Raw genomic sequence first — 17,201 nt, forward strand, 5'->3', positions numbered from 1 at the left:
TTTTTTTATTTTTATGGAGAATTCTTATATATAATTTGTGTTCATATATTTCTGTTTGCCTACAACTTGTATTTGCTTGCCTTACTAATAACTGAAAGTTTGAGCACCCAAATGGGGCGTACACTCCTGAGTTTTACAAGCACACAGATAAGTGCTGAACAAGAAAATTGCAGGTGCCATGTGGCTCACTTACTGTGCAGTTGCACAGGGTGTGACTTCTGGATGCCCCTTAAAATGACAACAGGGGAAGAGGCAGTAATCTCAAGTGTTATTGCAAAATCAGCTCGTTCTTTCACAAATCTCACAAAGTGAAAGAACATCTCAGTGCAATGTTTTAGCTGTTACTGATTTCTACTTTCATCTCATGGCTGGATAAAACCTTCTCCCTTAGCCCCAAATGAGGTGACCCCCTCCTAGTGATTGGGATGGAGACACATTGCTTTCCTAGCACTTTCCCCATAGCATCTGAACTCTAACAATGTATCATTGTATCTACAGTGAATGCACATGTCTACAAGTTGGCCTTATCACAGTAGGAAAGAACTCTTGAAAATTAGTTGAAAAGGAACTAGAAAAAAAGATAACTGTGGAGGAATGAATGCTAGAAATAGACAGCAGAGATGAAAGCAAAGAAGCTCTGGGAGTCCTTGGTGTGGACAAGGAAAAATAAGTTCACATCCTCACTCAGACATGACATTTGCTATATGGTCTTGCAGAAGTCTCTAAGTCTCAACCACATTAGTCTCGACTGGAAGTTGTGAGGATAAAATGTGCACTTCACATGCGAGGCAGGACAGGATACAAGAGGATAGTGGCTCATAAGTTTTTTAAACCAAACACTTTCTCTGCATTCACAATGTTGTGTTATCTGTGAGTTGTCTTCCTTTAATGAATCCATTTTGGACTTTTTGATGTAATTATCTACAACTTCGTATAATCTATTTGCCAAGAATGTGGCCAATTTTTAAAAAAGAACATTTAGTACATTTTAAGAAACATAAGTGTTGCCAAAATATTGTAGTCTTTATTCAATGCTGAGATTGGTCTGTAATATCTGCAACTGTATTTGGTTTTAAACTTACTATTATTCTTGCATCTCTCTGTGTTTCAGGAAGCTTTTTACTTTGAATTTTCCCCTTTAAATAGTAAAGGAATAATAATTCCTTTGAAATTGGGGCTATTCAATATGCGCTGCTCTGGTTTGCCAGAAGCGGCTTAGTCATGCTGGCCACATGACCCGGAAGCTGTACGCCAGCTCCCTTGGCCAATAAAGCGAGATGAGCGATGCAACACCAGAGCCGGCCATGACTGGACCTAATGGTCAGGGGTCCCTTTACCTTTACCTAATATGGGGCTTATAGAATTTAGTTGTTAGAATCATAGAATTTTTGAGCTGGAAGGGACCCAAGGGTCATCTATTCCTTCCCCTTTGGGTCCAGGTGTCTTACCTGAGTTAATTGATTTGACTGCAATTATAATTATAATTGATCTCTCCTTCATTACATTTATAAACAGTGACATTTCTGTTGCTAGGGTGGTGCTCTCCTCCATTACAACATTGGTTTCCTACCTTATAACTGAAAGTCAGTAATGTTATTCACTTTGTGTTTATATTATTTAGTTCCTCCCCAACTACCTCATCTGATTGTAAGTTCTGTAAAAACAATTAAGCTGCATCTGCAGTTCTAATTATTACTTAATGGGTAATAGCCAGTGTTACTCATACTCAGACTAGGCCCATTGAAATCAATGGACTTTAGTTAGTCATGCCACCCTGGTGCATCCTATTTATTTCACAATCAATTAACTTATTCTCTAATAAAGTCAATGTATTATTTTCTGCATCATTAATGACCGTAATTATCTTCCTCTTAAAAGTTTTAATTTCATTTTCAAATTTATGAAATTCCATTGAAAGTGATTTCCTCATATCTGCAGTGACTATTGGCTTGCCACAATCTGTATCTTCTTGTGCTTTCTTGTCATATTATTTTTGGAGAAGGTATTGCTGCTTTTACTTCTACTCATTCATTGGATTGTTCTTAAAGATATATTCTAATCAGTAAGCATTTCCAAAAGAAAGATAATAGGAATAACACTAGAACCATAGGACTGAACCAACTCTAATGTTATCGTAATATATGTTTCATCCTGTATCCAGTCAGATTTCAATTAATCTATTCACTTTTCATTGGTTGGCACATGCCAGCTCGAGAGACAATGGTGTGCGCCTCTGAGGGTGAAGTCAGAATTGCTGTGTGAGCAGCACCAAAGTGACTGGGCAGTGTGTGTAGCAAATAATTATCAGTTCATTGATTTATTAAAACATTTAGGTAGTCAATTCGATTCATGAATAAACTCATGTTATAATCCTCTGTATATTTTTGCCCTCAGATAAACTTACATAACCAGTTCATTGAATAAAAAGGGTCACTATAAGATTTTGTCATCTTTAATTAGGAGATTAGGGACGCGGGTGGCGCTGTGGGTTAAACCACAGAGCCTAGGACTTGCCGATCAGAAGGTCAGCGAATTGAATCCCTGCAACAGGGTGAGCTCCCATTGCTCAGTCCCTGCTCCTGCCAACCTAGTAATTCGAAAGCACATCAAAGTGCAAGTAGATAAATAGGTACCGCTCCAGCAGGAAAGTAAACGGCATTTCCCTGTGCTGCTCTGGTTCACCAGAAGCAGCTCAGTCATGCTGGCCACATGACCCGGAAGCTGTCTGCGGACATACACCGGCTCCCTCAGCCAATAAAGCGAGATGAGCGCCGCAACCCCAGAGTCGGTCACAACTGGACCTAATGGTCAGGGGTCCCTTTACCTTTTAATTAGGAGATTGAACAAGCAGCTCATTACAGAATTCAGGTGATCATATGCTCAAAGGTTTAGCAGCAATAGGACTACTCATAAGTGACTCTAAATGGGTTTAGGATTGCAGCAGTATTAAGGTATTCAATGAAATGCTTAGATAACCAGTTTACTGAGAAATTCAAATAATCAGCTGAGCTGAGGTGATCAGATCATAGCATCAGTAGATAAATGCTATCAGTTAATTAAAGACTGAGGACGAGATGGTTGGACAGTGTTCTCAAAGCTACCAGCATGAATTTGACTAAACTGCGGGAGGCAGTGGAAGACAGGAGTGCCTGGCGTGCTCTGGTCCATGGGGTCACGAAGAGTCGGACACGACTAAACAACAACAACAACAAAATGTAATGAGAGTTTATTTTCCACTTTGCATTGCACTCTTATGGGTGAAGGAGGGATTCTAATTCTTTTTAGCAAATGTGAATATGAAACCACAAAGGCTGTGTACACTAGGTAAAGGGTAAAAGGTACCCCTGCCCGTACGGGCCAGTCGTGTCCGACTCTAGGGTTGCGTGCTCATCTCGCTCTAGAGGCCATGGGCTGGCGCCGTACGAAGACACTTTCGGTCACGTGGCCAGCGTGACGAAGCTGCAGCTGGCGAGCCAGCACCAGCGCAGCACATGGAAACGCCGTTTACCTTCCCGCTATAAAGCGTCCCTATTTATCTACTTGCACTTAAGAGTGCTTTCGAACTGCTAGGTGGGCAGGAGCTGGGACCGAACGACGGGAGCTCACCCTGCCACGGGGCTTCGAACCGCCGACCATACGATCAGCAAGTCCTAGGCACTGAGGTTTTACCCACAGCGCCACCCGCTGTGTACACTAGTTTCTACCAAAGAATCCCGAGAACTGCAGTTTGTAAGGGTGCTGGGAATTGTAGCTCTGTGAGGGGTAATCTACACTTCCCAGGATTCTTTGGGAGCAGTCAGGTGCTTTAAATGTATGGTGTGTTTGCCACCAAACTGTGATCTTGTGTGTGCCGTACAGAAAGCCTATCACAAACCGTATCACTGTATCAAACTCTATGTAAAAGTTTTTTCTTCATCCTGAGATCTACCTAATATTGTTAGACCTATTTAAATAGAGAGTATATCAGCACTGTTTAATTTTGTTTCATAAGCAACTTTATGGACAAATTCTGTGCTAATCTTTCATGATGATAGTACATCAATGATTGCAATAATTTGTGGAACAAATGTTAAAACCATTAATAAAGTTGTGCATACCATCTCAATTATGTGAACATAAATTAGCTGGATATGCAAAAAGCGCAAAGCAAAAACCTTAACAGGTGTTTCAGACATTGGTTTTTATATTTTAGCCTTCCATTTGAAAAAAGATAAAAACCAGAGAACAGATTACACCTTGAATATGTAGTAGTTAAGAGCTCTGAAGTGTAAATAGATACAAAGTTGTTCTAGTACTGCTCTGTGTGGTGTGTGTACGTGTGTGTGTGTGTGTGTGTGCACATGTGTGTGTGTGTGTATTTTAAATTCTTACCTGGAAGACCACTGGGTGTCAGTCACGTCCATTGCTACTGAGTGGTTTGCTCAAGCAAAATGGCTTGTCAGTGAAATAAAGGACATAATTTTGATGAGTCAGAAACTCTGTCAGCAAGGTTGCTTCCTGAGTTGTTCTTCAGAATTGAAAATGCTTACAAACATTAAGCGATTCAATGAGAGTAATGTTTTAGGTGTGTTCTAATTACTACAATGTTTTATACCACTTTTTAAAATGAAAACTACAAGGATAGCAATCCTTCGAACTCTAACAAGCCTTGGTATTCTGGAAGCTTATGTGGACAAATGATCCTGCAAAATGGATGTATTATTATTATTTTTTGTAGAAAAGGAAGTTAATTATTTGTCACAGTATTCATTAAAATTAGAAAACAGTTTTCAAGAAAATGTATTTTTGAATGTGTAGTGAATTGCTCTTCTAAGATTATAACATTTATTAATCACAGCAATAATTACAATCCTAAACTCAAATAATTTTTATTCTGTAACTCTTTAGCCTGAGTTTGGAAAGCTCATCCACATTTGGAGCTGCTGCTTCCCTCCCATAAGCAGTTTGTACCAGAACCTCAATGGAATTTTTTTTTAAGAAAAATTGTTCCACTACAGCTAACTGGCGTCATGCACACATAACGCAAAGCCACTAACCCAGACTGGTGCTGACTTCCATTTCTGCACCAGTTTAAAACAGGACTAATTACTCAAGCATTTGAGAATAAAGTAAATACAATTCTGTTGGTTTAACATTCACTGCTTTTAACTATTTCTTGCTGTTACTATAGATTGTTATAGGTGCTAAAGGTGTACCTCACTCTGAGATGATTGTGATGAATGGTGGGTTATACATATTTAAAATAAATAGCCATAGTTAGTTAAATTAGGTTCTGCATAAGATGTCTGCTGGTGCATGCAGTTGAAGTACTCCCACTTTGCTCCTTCTTACACTAAGTGGAGAGGAAAAACACTGAGTGGTTATCTTAGTGTTACATCTGAAGCAACATTTATGGCTTATTTCGCCAAACAAACCACAAACAGAAACCCAAGAACAAATTTTGACTTCTTCAGATAGTGGTTTTCAGAGAAGCGAACCACAGATGCTGGTCTGGACGAAATGCCAAGGTTGTTGTTCTGTGGTTTGCTTCCTTGCTTGAGGAAAGGAGAAGCAACTGTGGTAATGTCCAATAATAGCTGACACACCCACGTAAAACTGCACAAGCAGTACCCTCCCTGCCCGCCATTCGCAGCTTTGTGGAGCCCTCATTATAAACTATCACAGAACCTACAGAGCTCCCATAAACAAACATTCTGTTCAGGTTTCTGTGGTGGTGGAGTTACTAAGTAAATAGATCATTAATGGAAAGCAGCCGTCCCTGAAGAACAGCTTGCCTCCACTACCATTCTGTCCCATGCAATGTGCCGCTGCAGTGAATTTAGAGTATCATTCCAAGTTTCCATAGGACAGGATTTTGTGGTCTTGCACATCACTTTCCTTTTGCATGGATGAATATTGCACCCTGGAGCAGTTCATGGTTTAAAAGTATATAACACACACATGTCCATATGTTCTACATGAATGTGAAATGTACCTACAGCTCTTCCACGTGTGCAAGAACTCTGACTTTCTCACAGTTCCTGATCACATGGAAGGTTTCAAACTAATGCTGAACACATAGATAAAAGGGGGCATGGCCAGCAGATATACAGACAGTCAATGGCGGTGACAGCTTGTACAGACTTGTTCCTTTCTGTGTTGTGTGAATGTGGAGTAGCGGACGTGATTCTTTTGCTTCAAATATACATGGTTGTAAGATAGGTGTCTTAACAATTCTCCATCTATCCCAGTATCACCAACTCTGACTGACAGCAGCTACCCAGCCTCCCAAGAAGAACTCCTTCTCACTACCTACTACCCAATTGTTTTAACTGCATGTGTCAGTGTCTGACCCTGGCACCTTCTCCATGCAAAATAGGTGCTCTACTATTGAGCTATGTTCCCTTCCCAATGTAGTGCGTTTTCTCCCTTTTCGTATTTTATTACACAGAAAGCAGTATCATAGCACTTTAAGCAGTCATTACTTCACCCAAAGAATCCTGGGAACTGCAGTTTGTCAAAGGTGTCGAAAGTTGTTTGGAGACCCCTTTTCCCCTCACAGAGTGGTTTAACAATCAATCCCTCTCCCCAGGGAACTCTGTGATAGAGTTTTGTCATACAGCACTAGTGAAGACATAGCCATTATCCAAAAGCTGGTAGTGACATTTGTACTACCAACATTCTGCACAGCTCTCCAGACTACAGTGACCCTACTAACAGAGGAAAGGATACAACAAACTGAGATTGGAATGCAGGGACCATGCAAGATTTCCCAAGTAGAATTTATTCCTTGAGAAAATATACCTCCATTGCATTCAACAAATTAGCACAACTACACAATTGTTGCCAAAAAAAGCTGATAAGGAGCAAACTCTGTGGGCTTTTCTAGGTTATTTTCCCTTATATATTGCCATGAATTTAAGAGTGCAACCTTATGAATATTTTTTTTGGCCCCACTACATTCATTGGAGCTTACTCCCTAGTGCTACCTAAGTTTCTTTGAAGGCTTTCCTGATGCACCTTTAAAAGCCTCCTTTTCTCTGTGAATTTCTAAAACAGAGCTAAAGATAGTGGCAACTTTCAGATAAAGGTTTTCTAACTTTTGGGTATCTGTATGCTTCAGTTTCCATTTCTTTTGTTCTCAAAGCATTGTGAGAACCTCATTTCCCTAGCCTGTTTGCAATGAAAATGTTGACCTTTTACTCTTTATATATAAATACCATCTTCCTAACATTCTTAATAGTTAACTGATTTTCTAATACTGTGATTTCTATATAAATGTTAATTGCTTGTGCTAGATGTTACCATTATAATGTAAACCATCAGGACTTCAGTGAAAGTGAGATTGCTATAAAAAAATGTTGTGTCCTATATTATTCTTGCAGAGAGAGAATCAACTTTCCCTGATATTTTTGCATTCTTTTTATTGCCATATTTAAGAGCCAGGTAGATGAGATCCATGATAAGACATCCAATCTTTTACATTTTTGTAAGAAGCATATATACAGTTGAGGTTCAAATGGTAATTGCAGTACTGGGTGTGGTGGTGGATTAACTCTTTTCCTCTAGGCCGTTTCCCCCTCAAAGCTACCGTATTTGTCCCATTGCAATTTACATGTGTAAAATGACAAGGAGAGAAAGACTAAATGCTTTTACCCTGGTGTCTGAGTCTCAGTATGAATTGCCACCCTCTGGCATGGCTTACCAACGAAACAAAACAAAAAAGTAAAGAAATTGAGGGGGGGTAACCTCTGTCTGGGCTGCACTACCATAGACTGTAATTTGCATCTCATGCAGATAAAACAAACTAAACAAAATGATAAGGAGAACATTCTCTCCCCCCCCTCACCTTCCTTTCTGACGTGCTACTTTTCTGTGTGAATATAAGTTTACCACCAAATATCTATCTTCCTCAAATATTACTCTTTCCAGAGAAGGGAAGTGAATCAAAGATAGAATTTTCTGCCTAAGCTTCTTAAGACTGCTGTACTGAAGAACTCACTTATCCATGTCAATTGTGTATTAGGAAAAAGAAGAATAAGTTATTTAATTATATTAATTATTTGCTTCCTTTCAGCCTCTCTACATGAAATTCAGGTCAGCATTTAGAGGGTCGTTTTCTGTTGGTAGGGATAGTAGAAGTGGAGTTTTGCAGAAAAAGCACACAGACAGTACAGACTCACAGAAATCTCAATCTAGTCTCCCAAATTCCATTTCAGCCTATATTTAGCCATGTAAACAAACCTTAGTACATTCCCATTAGCTACATTTGATTAATTTGGAAATCCCATATACTGAGAGAACTAATACAAGAATATTGTTATATAATACTGAAATGCATATATTCTTATAAGAATATAAGGAGTGGCATGCCATCCTTTGGGAAAGCAGCGGACAAACTACAGTGTCATTTCTAAGGATGTACACATGCTTCTTTGTAGTCACTGCAGGTGGTGGCATTCTGCCACATGTATTTGGGGAAAGAGATACATTCCTGCAGCCCTTTTCTACATTGTTGCAGATGCAATTAATCCCTTTACTGCACTATATTGTATGCGTCTAGTGGCCCTGGGTAGGCATGTGCATTCCTGGGTGGGAATGTATCAGACACATCCATTAATATCAGTGAACACCAGATGCGTATCGTGATGCACATCTATAATGGCTGCACACACAAATCTCCCTTGCTGAATCAGGCCATTCATGTGCAGCTTAGCCAATTGCTTCACTGCATTTTTTTAATTCAGAAAAGGAACACATAAGAACTGTTTTCCTTTCACTCATTGTACAGTAATTTCTTTGCACATTATTATTATTAGTAGAAGTAGTATTAGTAGTAGTATTGGTCCTTAGGCATACAAAGCATATGCAGTATTCTGTACAGTGCAACAGAATACAACTCTAGTAAAAATGAATCTTATTGAGAAGTTTTGGAATGAAATCATAGCTTTATAAATGGTTTGTAATGTTAATAAAAAATGTCTCCCTTTAGAAATCTCTGGAGTTTTCAGAGGATGAAAATCTGCGTTTAGCGCAAGAATATCAGATGCTTCAGTTATGCTATCTAAATGACAAAAATGAACTTGCAGACTTCTATGATCATAAAGTTAGAGCTGAATCAAGATTAAGAGACCAGCAGCAGGTATGATAATAATGGGTTCGGTTTCTTAATTGCTTATTTTCTATTTGCTAATTAGTACTGTTTAACAATGTTTTCAAATAAGTTGTTAAGTTCCTGGAACATCCTATGTGATGTCTTCCATGTCTTCCTTCTTTATATTTTCCATCCTGTACATTTTTCCTTCTTTACTTTAACAAAAGTATTTTTCTATCGAGGATCTTCAAAATCTTATCATTCATTCCGTTTGGTGTTTGCATGCCTTTTTGCGTAGATCATGCTCTGCTTTAATGTTTCTATAGAAGTAGCATATTGTTTAATGCACGACAAATGACTTGCTCTAACAGAGAGCCATACAGAAAGCGAAAACTAGTAAGTGCGGAAAATTCTTCTACATTCATATCTCTTCCTGGATGAAGATTCATGCATGCAAATGAGTGGATTCCCTAGCCCGATGCAGCAGCTAAGGCTTTGTGCATTTCTCAGATAATCAGCAATAGTGAGTCACTAGTGCTTTCTGCACCATAGGAAAAAGTGGGTTGGAAGCAGGGTTTTGGGTAGAAAGGTAGTAAGAAACGAAAAAGAGGCAAAAGAAAGCTTAAACTACCTGCTCCCATTCATTGCTCCTCTACAGTGGTTACAGAAGCTTCAGGTTACAGATGCCTCAGGTTACAGACTCCGCTAACCCAGAAATAGTACCTCGGGTTAAGAGCTTTGCTTCAGAATGAGAACAGAAATCGTGCAGCAGCGGCGCAGCAGCAGCGGGAGGCCCCATTAGCTAAAGTGGTGCTTCTGGTTAAGCAAGGTTTCAGGTTAAGAACAGACCTCCAGAACGAATTAGGTTCTTAACCCGAGGTACCACTGTACTACTGGGGGGGTGACACCCTTCCCCCACTGTTTCACAGCTGTCCAATGTTGGATGGCCATCTGTCATGGATACTTTAGCTGAGATTCCTGCATTGCAGGGGGTTGGACTAGATGACCATTGGGTCCCTTCGAACTCTAAGATTCTATGATTCTGTGACCCAGCTTCATAGCCTCAGATATATTGTCAAACAATATGCTTCAGTCCACAGTCAGGTGAGGCATGGTATTCAGCACGAGTGCTGATTTGTGATGAAATGGTCCTCTGATTACTGTACTATACACTGAAATCATACGCAGTTCAACACCACAAGAATTTCAAATACAGGGTGAGGAACCCATCAAGCACTGCTTTGCTGAGGATTCATAATATCCCAATCACCTAATAACCTACATCGCATCACATTACACTGAAATGTTTGTATAACTCTGTATTAAGTAGATCAACGAGGGAAGTTCTTTCTGGAAAACAATGATCGCAACTTTGCAAAATAGTACGTATAAGGAATTTAGAAATCATATTAAGAAACAGATCTACTCAGATGTGGCAAATTTCTCCTGTCAAAAAGTGAAATTATTATGCAAGGTAATTTGCTTGGAATTATTTTTTTGCTGAAAATTCCCATTATAGACTTGACTTGTTGGCCATCATTGCAGCATTCCAAGAGGCCACATGATGGGCTACACATGTACTGGAACTTCTGACTTTCATTTCGTAACAGCAACCCATGCATTTCTTAGAACTTGAGCTTGTGCACTTGCGGTGTCTCAAAAGCCGTCTGTGATACTGCTTGAGATGCTGTTGGAAAATGAAAGGTCAGAAGCTTCACTGTACACATGCAGACACTTGCTTTTTGCAGGATGAGCCCTCTGGCTCAAGCACCATATAAAGACTTGCTTTGATTTGTTAGGATTGGTGTTCATAATGGGTCCAAGATGCCAAAGGGCTGTCACAGCCTTTAATAAGATCAAATTGCATGTGACTATCACCACTGCATAACTGTGAAAAATCAATGAAAATTGATCAGGAAAGAAACTAAAGATGTAACAGGCCAGAGGTATAAAACAATTTAAAAATCTAAAGTGGGAGGTTGTTTAAAATTATCCTTTCTGTGTGCAACTGTATAGGATAATTGGAAGAGGCTAGTGTATGTATCACAAGGTGCGTAGTCTTTCACTCTATATTAATATGCTTTATGAGAATCTTGACTGGTTTTTGGAAAAAATATGAAGAACTGCACTACTAAAAATCTTAAGGAAATTTGTACAGTCTTTGTGTGCATTCTTCTTATGCACCAGAAGGTACATCAACCAAGAAAGCATGGCTATTTAAGGATCCAAATTGGATAATTACAAAGGTAGCTGAAAAATTCTTTTGATAATGTAATTATACACACAAAATCAGCACATAAATAATATTTGTACTAATTACAGTAGAACAAGAAATGAAACTGGTTATATACTGCTCCTATTAAAAGGTGTGTTTTTCTTCAGATTTTTGCTAATAAGTGACTTACAACTGCAACAGAAAATCAATTTTGTGGGAGTATCACTGTAATGATTTTTGTAGTTGCTTACTGCACATATACATCACAGTGACATGAATGTTCAGGGAGAAAATCACTCTATGTTCACCCTTTCCCAGATGCACAGAGTTGTCTTCCTTAAAAAATACATGATCAAAATTAGGTTTCAATTTCATTTTGTATGACTCAATATTTGAATGCTGACATACTCATTTTAGATGGATGGGGGCTCATCTCTGCTGTGAAACTCTTTTGTGACTTTATTTGCATTGTTGAAGCTGCATCAGGAATACTTCTCTTTGTCACCTCTCCCTCCATTTTGTGTATGGTTCAGCTTTCTATTGTGCATGGTCCACACTTCCTACCATCATATACCAGTACAGAGAATGAGGATCAGGTATAGTGTATAAAGCAGCCAATGTAGAAAAACAAGTAGATGAAAGGATATGAGCTAGTTGGAGGAGGGAAGACAAAGATCAGGCTATGAACAAAGAGAAAGGCAGTTGGAATGGTGAGACAAGAAATAGTGAAGAAAATATTCCAATTCTAGTCTTGGTTGTAATGATTACAGGGATACTAATATTGTATGGCACACATTTCATATGAATTTTCTTTTGCTCAAAGTCTTCTCTTCAGTTTTTTCAGAGTGGTGGCCATAGTATTGCAGCAGAACATATGTAGGGTCAATTCATGCTGAATAGTTATTAGAAACCATGATAACAAAAGTCATTACACTGCAGTTCAGTTTTGATAGTAAAATTTCTGCAACATTATCACAAATCTTCATGCATTAGTGCAATGATCCTTACTGTAGTTTCATATTAGAATCAAAAGACTGCACTGGCATGCTTGATACAAAAAGTATTGCAGATCGAGAGAACATCTCAAGCTTTTGCATATAACAAAATTTAGTTTCACTTAAAAATCCTTATTCAAAGCTCTCTTATTAAATCTTTCCCATTTTTCATCTACCTTTCTCTACCTCTGCTTGTTAACTGAACTGTATTTATATAATAATCTAGCTAAGAAACCCACAGTTACCTCTAACGGCACTACACAATGTATTCATTGCAGTATTAATCAGTGCTGAGTCTTTTTTTTTGTCCTTTTGTTTAGTGCTACTGTATACACTAAAAGTTTATTATACCCCAAAACATCCTTTATATTCTTTCAATAAAGAAATGCTCTAGAAATTAACACCAGAATATAGTGAATTAAACAGAAGGAAGTGCTGTAGACAATAGAGTATTGCTTATGTTACTGTGATCCACGCTTCCATTTGGCATGGGTCTGAGAGGTTTTTCTTCCATCCCCGTCCCCCCTGCTGCTTTCTCCAGGAAAACCCACTGCTAACTGCTGCATCAAACCAAATGTCAATAAGCTTTTCTGCAGATTGATATTTTCCCCATTCAGTGGTTTACCCCAAAAAAGTGGCAGGACACAAGTAAAAACCTATTGGACCCATGCTTAGAAGTCACAGACCAAACTGAATAAACCACAGGACATAGGGGAGTATGAATAGAGGCAGAGCTAGCTGTCCACCCAGGGGTGGGGTGAGTGTCCCAGGCGGGCGGGCGGGGGGCGATGTCAGCATCCCTCAGCGATGACACCCGGGGTGGACCGCACCCCCCGCACCCCCTTCCTCCACGAGTGAGTGTGGATGAGCCCAGAGAGATCCCTATGTCCCTACATCTGGTATGGGCAGAGAAACGAGGAGGCATGGTAATTGTTGTTGTTTAGTCGTTTAGTCGTGTCTGACTCTTCGTGACCCCATGGACCAGAGCACGCCAGGCACTCCTGTCTTCCAGCGTCACAACTTTTGTCTTTGTCCATGGAGTTTTCTTGGCATGGTAATACTGTCAGATTAAAATAGTTTAAACAGCAGCCTTCTTGAGTGCTGTTAAAAGGTTTAAAATAGGTATAACAAAATACTCCTGAATCTGAGTTTCCCTTGTTTCAACCCATCTTTAAAAATATGGTTGAAATTGACTGGCTTGGAGGTTATCTATAGAAACAAATATTTTAATAGAATGTTGGCTGGTTTTGAAAAGAGATACCAGGTGGTGACTTTGTATTTTTTGCTTATTTACAGTATTTCCAATCCTTACAAACCACTTTTTAAACAGTAAAACATCCCAAGTGGTTTGTATGTATTTTATTGAAAATTTCTTAAACTGTGGCAATGATCGAAGTAGGAAAGATAATTTACAATGCAATCTTATGCATGTCTTTGCAGAAATAAGTCCCATTTAGTTCAATAAGTTCAATAAGGCTTACTTCCAGGTAAATATGCATGTCTTTAGAGCCATTAGGAGTGCAGGGAAACTGCTAAGCATCATGACACGCACAACTCTGAAAAAAGTAATTATATATTAATCCAGAGAACACTTGGTCCCTTTCCCACTTATTTTCTACAAATATATTCCTTTGAACATTTGGCTTTTGTAAAAGACACTTTCTTGTGAGCATTTCAAGGGAGAAGTATTAATATAGAGTGGTCTTTGAAGTTTTGAAAAAAGGTAGGTAACACCCTTAATTTGTTGCACATGTAGAATGCAAAGAAGGGTTGAATAAACCAAAATTCACTTTCATTCCACTTTTTATACAGAAAAGAATTTATCTTAATACACTGACTCTTGCATGATTGCACAGATGAATCCAAACTTAATAATTGCATCCTGTGATCCTTGACTGTATTAGAAAAGAAACTCTGCTTGAGCCATCTCCCACTACTGTCACACACACACACACACACACACACACACACACACATATATACGTATACATACATACATACATACATACACATTAATCTAAAATTTATGGTCAACTACTGCTACCATTTGAGATGGGTTACAGCCTACTATTTCACCCTATTATAGTGTTCATTCTGTTTTCCTACAACATTTTCTTTAAAATCCTGTTCATGCCAGGTTATCACATGTGATCTTCTTTACTCTTCCCCTCACCAACAACATAGGCGTCTTCAAGCATTTAGAATCTGTAGCTATCGAGAATGACGGCTCCCCACATTAAATGGGGGGCGCCCTTTGCGTGGTCGCGCACAGCCCCCTGGACCCTATGTGGCACCATTAGCGCAGGCTTGGCTTCGCCTTCCCCCAGTGTTTGAAATGTTTGAAAACTTAAGTTTGAAAATGTGAGATTTATGAATTTGGAACTTTCAACTAAATTTCCATCGGCATACTCAGACTTGTAATATGTTATGGGAGGCCATACAAAAACATTTTAGGAGCCACAATCAAACCACAAGCCTTTCTTTGGCAACCCATGATTTAAATGAGGAAATGATGAAGTGAAAAGTAAAACACCATTAGGGGTATTTATCATATTTGCTGTACTTTAAAGACACTATTTTGACCTGTCAGAAGGATATAGGTAAAGTCATGGCATCTTTTCACAATCTGTGCTTGTTAGAAATTTTGGAATGTACTTTCTGTCAGGACACATATATCTCGGGAGTGTAGAACCATATGGATAGTTCTCAGATGAGATTGAGGACTGATATTTTAAAACTGTTGGAATATATAAAAATATGCTGTTCTAGTCAGCTTCTGATTAAAATATACACTTGACTGGAGAAGTTGCTCTGAAACGGATAGTCATATGGCTCTTACAACTGTAGAAAACCTTACATGCAATTCTTACTTGATTGACAGGCAGAGTTTCATAGATGATGATGGCGACATGGTCTAAAGCCTACATGATGATAGTATGGTTTCCCAATGTGATTTTAGATATATTGCTTCCCAAATGATGGAGAAAGTGTGTGCTGGAGTAAATAGGTTGTGTTAAAAGCAGCTGTTAGATATTATAGGGAAGGGCCGTAGTTCAGTAGCAGAGCTCATGCTTTGTATGCAGAAGTTCCCAGGGTCAGTTTCTGGCTGCATCTTCAGAGAGGGCCTATAAAGACTCCTGTCTGTAACCCTGGAGAACCACTGCCAGTCAGCATAGATAAATAAGTGAGCTAGATGGGCCATGGTCTGATTTGGGATGTTTCTATTAACCTGTGTTCTTAATTATAATTTATTTAATGGGGGATTATAGGATGTAGGGTTTTTATTCTTAATCCAGCCTCTTTCAGTTCAGTGAAAGTTTGGGGGAGGATATTTCCAGCATAAGAGAGGGATGAAAGAGATGGATGGGGGAAAGAGAATGGCAAAATGGTCTAAAGAAAGAGAACCTTAATGATTGAATAAAGAACAAATCAGTCAATTTCCAGGTATATAACTCTTAAATTGCCGCTGGGTAGGATATAAACTGAATGAAATGATAATTTGCATCCTGATCCTAAACGTACTAAAGGTAAAGGTAAAGGTATCCCTGCCCATACGAGCCAGTCTTGACAGACTCTAGGGTTGTGCGCTCATCTCACTCTAGAGGCCGGGAGCCAGCTCTGTCCGCAGACACTTCCGGGTCACGTGGCCAGCGTGAAATGCCATTTACCTTCCCTATTTCTCTATTTATCTACTTGCACCCAGGGGTGCTTTCGAACTGCTAGGTTGGCAGGCACTGGGACCGAGCAGCGGGAGCGCACCCCACCTTGGGGATTCGAACCGCCAACCATGAGATCGGCAAGTCCTAGGCGCTGATGTTTTACCCACAGCGCCACCCGCGTCCCATCCTAAACGTACTACAGGCATGCAATTCCCTTTGGATTCCATGGGTATCATCTCTCATGTTTAGAATTAGGACATTGGAGGAATGGAAAAGGGCAGAGACCTACTACTCAACTTCCCTCTCATGGTGTCACTTAGTACTACAGTAAAATATATTTTTACTGCTGTAGGAGAAAACCTTGAGTTTATATGCAAATATATCTTATATCCTTTTCTGATGTTCTCCACATTTTTTACAAATAGATTTGTTTGTATCACTTGTCTATCTAAAAATATGTATGTGCGAGTCAAGCTGTTTGTCTTTTGATAAGCATGAAGAGATTACATCCCTTTTACACAGGCATTCGAAACTAAGCAAAATATCTAACTTTCTTCTTCTTCTTTGCCCTCCCTTTTCTTTCCTTTTAATAGCCTGTCTTGGTTCTCTAGTTATAGCGCAGATGCACCTAAAGTTTGCTAGAAACATTTGCCATTAGCCTCCTTTAAAAAAAATTAAATTCGAGGATAATCCTACCTCCAGAGCTTATTCTGTTCCTGGCCATTGACTGTGACAGTGAAAGGCTCATCTGAAAGCACTGGAGCGTCCCATCTAAAAGCATAAAACATATTACATTTCATGAAAAAGCTAATTCAGATTGTTTAATTCTGGTAATATTGCCTCTGTCACCTTCAAAATCAAAATGTTCTTTCCTGTTATTATAAAGAAAACAACCAAATTGCTTAAAAACCCATTTGAATACACAGCTGCCTTATGTTGCATACTAATTTGATTAAAACGTTTGTGCCTCACCAGCATTTTATATAAAATACACTGGTAAATCTAACAAAATGCATTCGGATATTCCCCCCCCCCTCCCAATTTATCAGTGCAAAACAAAACAGAGTGGCCAAGAAATACCCCTGGACAGAGCAAAACCATGTTGCATTAATGGAAGATACTAAACTGGTTTTCTTGCTGTATTTGTTTGCTCACAGCTATGGGCATTGTGCCAACCTCATTGAAAATAACTGCATTAGTCAAGTGTATCGAAATTATTACAACACAGAGTCCATCTCAGCTATTGCTGTTGAAACATT

General features: G+C 39.1%; 1 protein-coding gene across 10 annotated transcripts in view; it reads left to right on the forward strand.

Moving 5' to 3' along the window:
• The window catches only part of CCDC178 (coiled-coil domain containing 178), a 135,311-nt gene that overhangs the window by 87,293 nt on the left and 30,817 nt on the right, over window positions 1-17,201 (forward strand). For 9 of the 10 annotated variants that reach the window (XR_014170288.1, XM_081918531.1, XM_081918536.1 and 6 more), the window contains one exon: window positions 8,972-9,121. The exons of the other annotated variant lie outside the window; for it this stretch is intronic. Coding sequence is in view for 8 of the 9 variants with exons in the window: in XM_081918531.1 (XP_081774657.1) it covers window positions 8,972-9,121 (150 nt within the window). In the remaining variant the exon portion in view is untranslated. The remainder of the gene's footprint in view (window positions 1-8,971; window positions 9,122-17,201) is intronic. 10 annotated transcript variants of the gene reach the window in all.

This window comes from Podarcis melisellensis (genome assembly GCF_964234715.1).
Source record: "Podarcis melisellensis genome assembly, chromosome: 7".
Lineage (NCBI taxonomy): Eukaryota > Metazoa > Chordata > Lepidosauria > Squamata > Lacertidae > Podarcis > Podarcis melisellensis.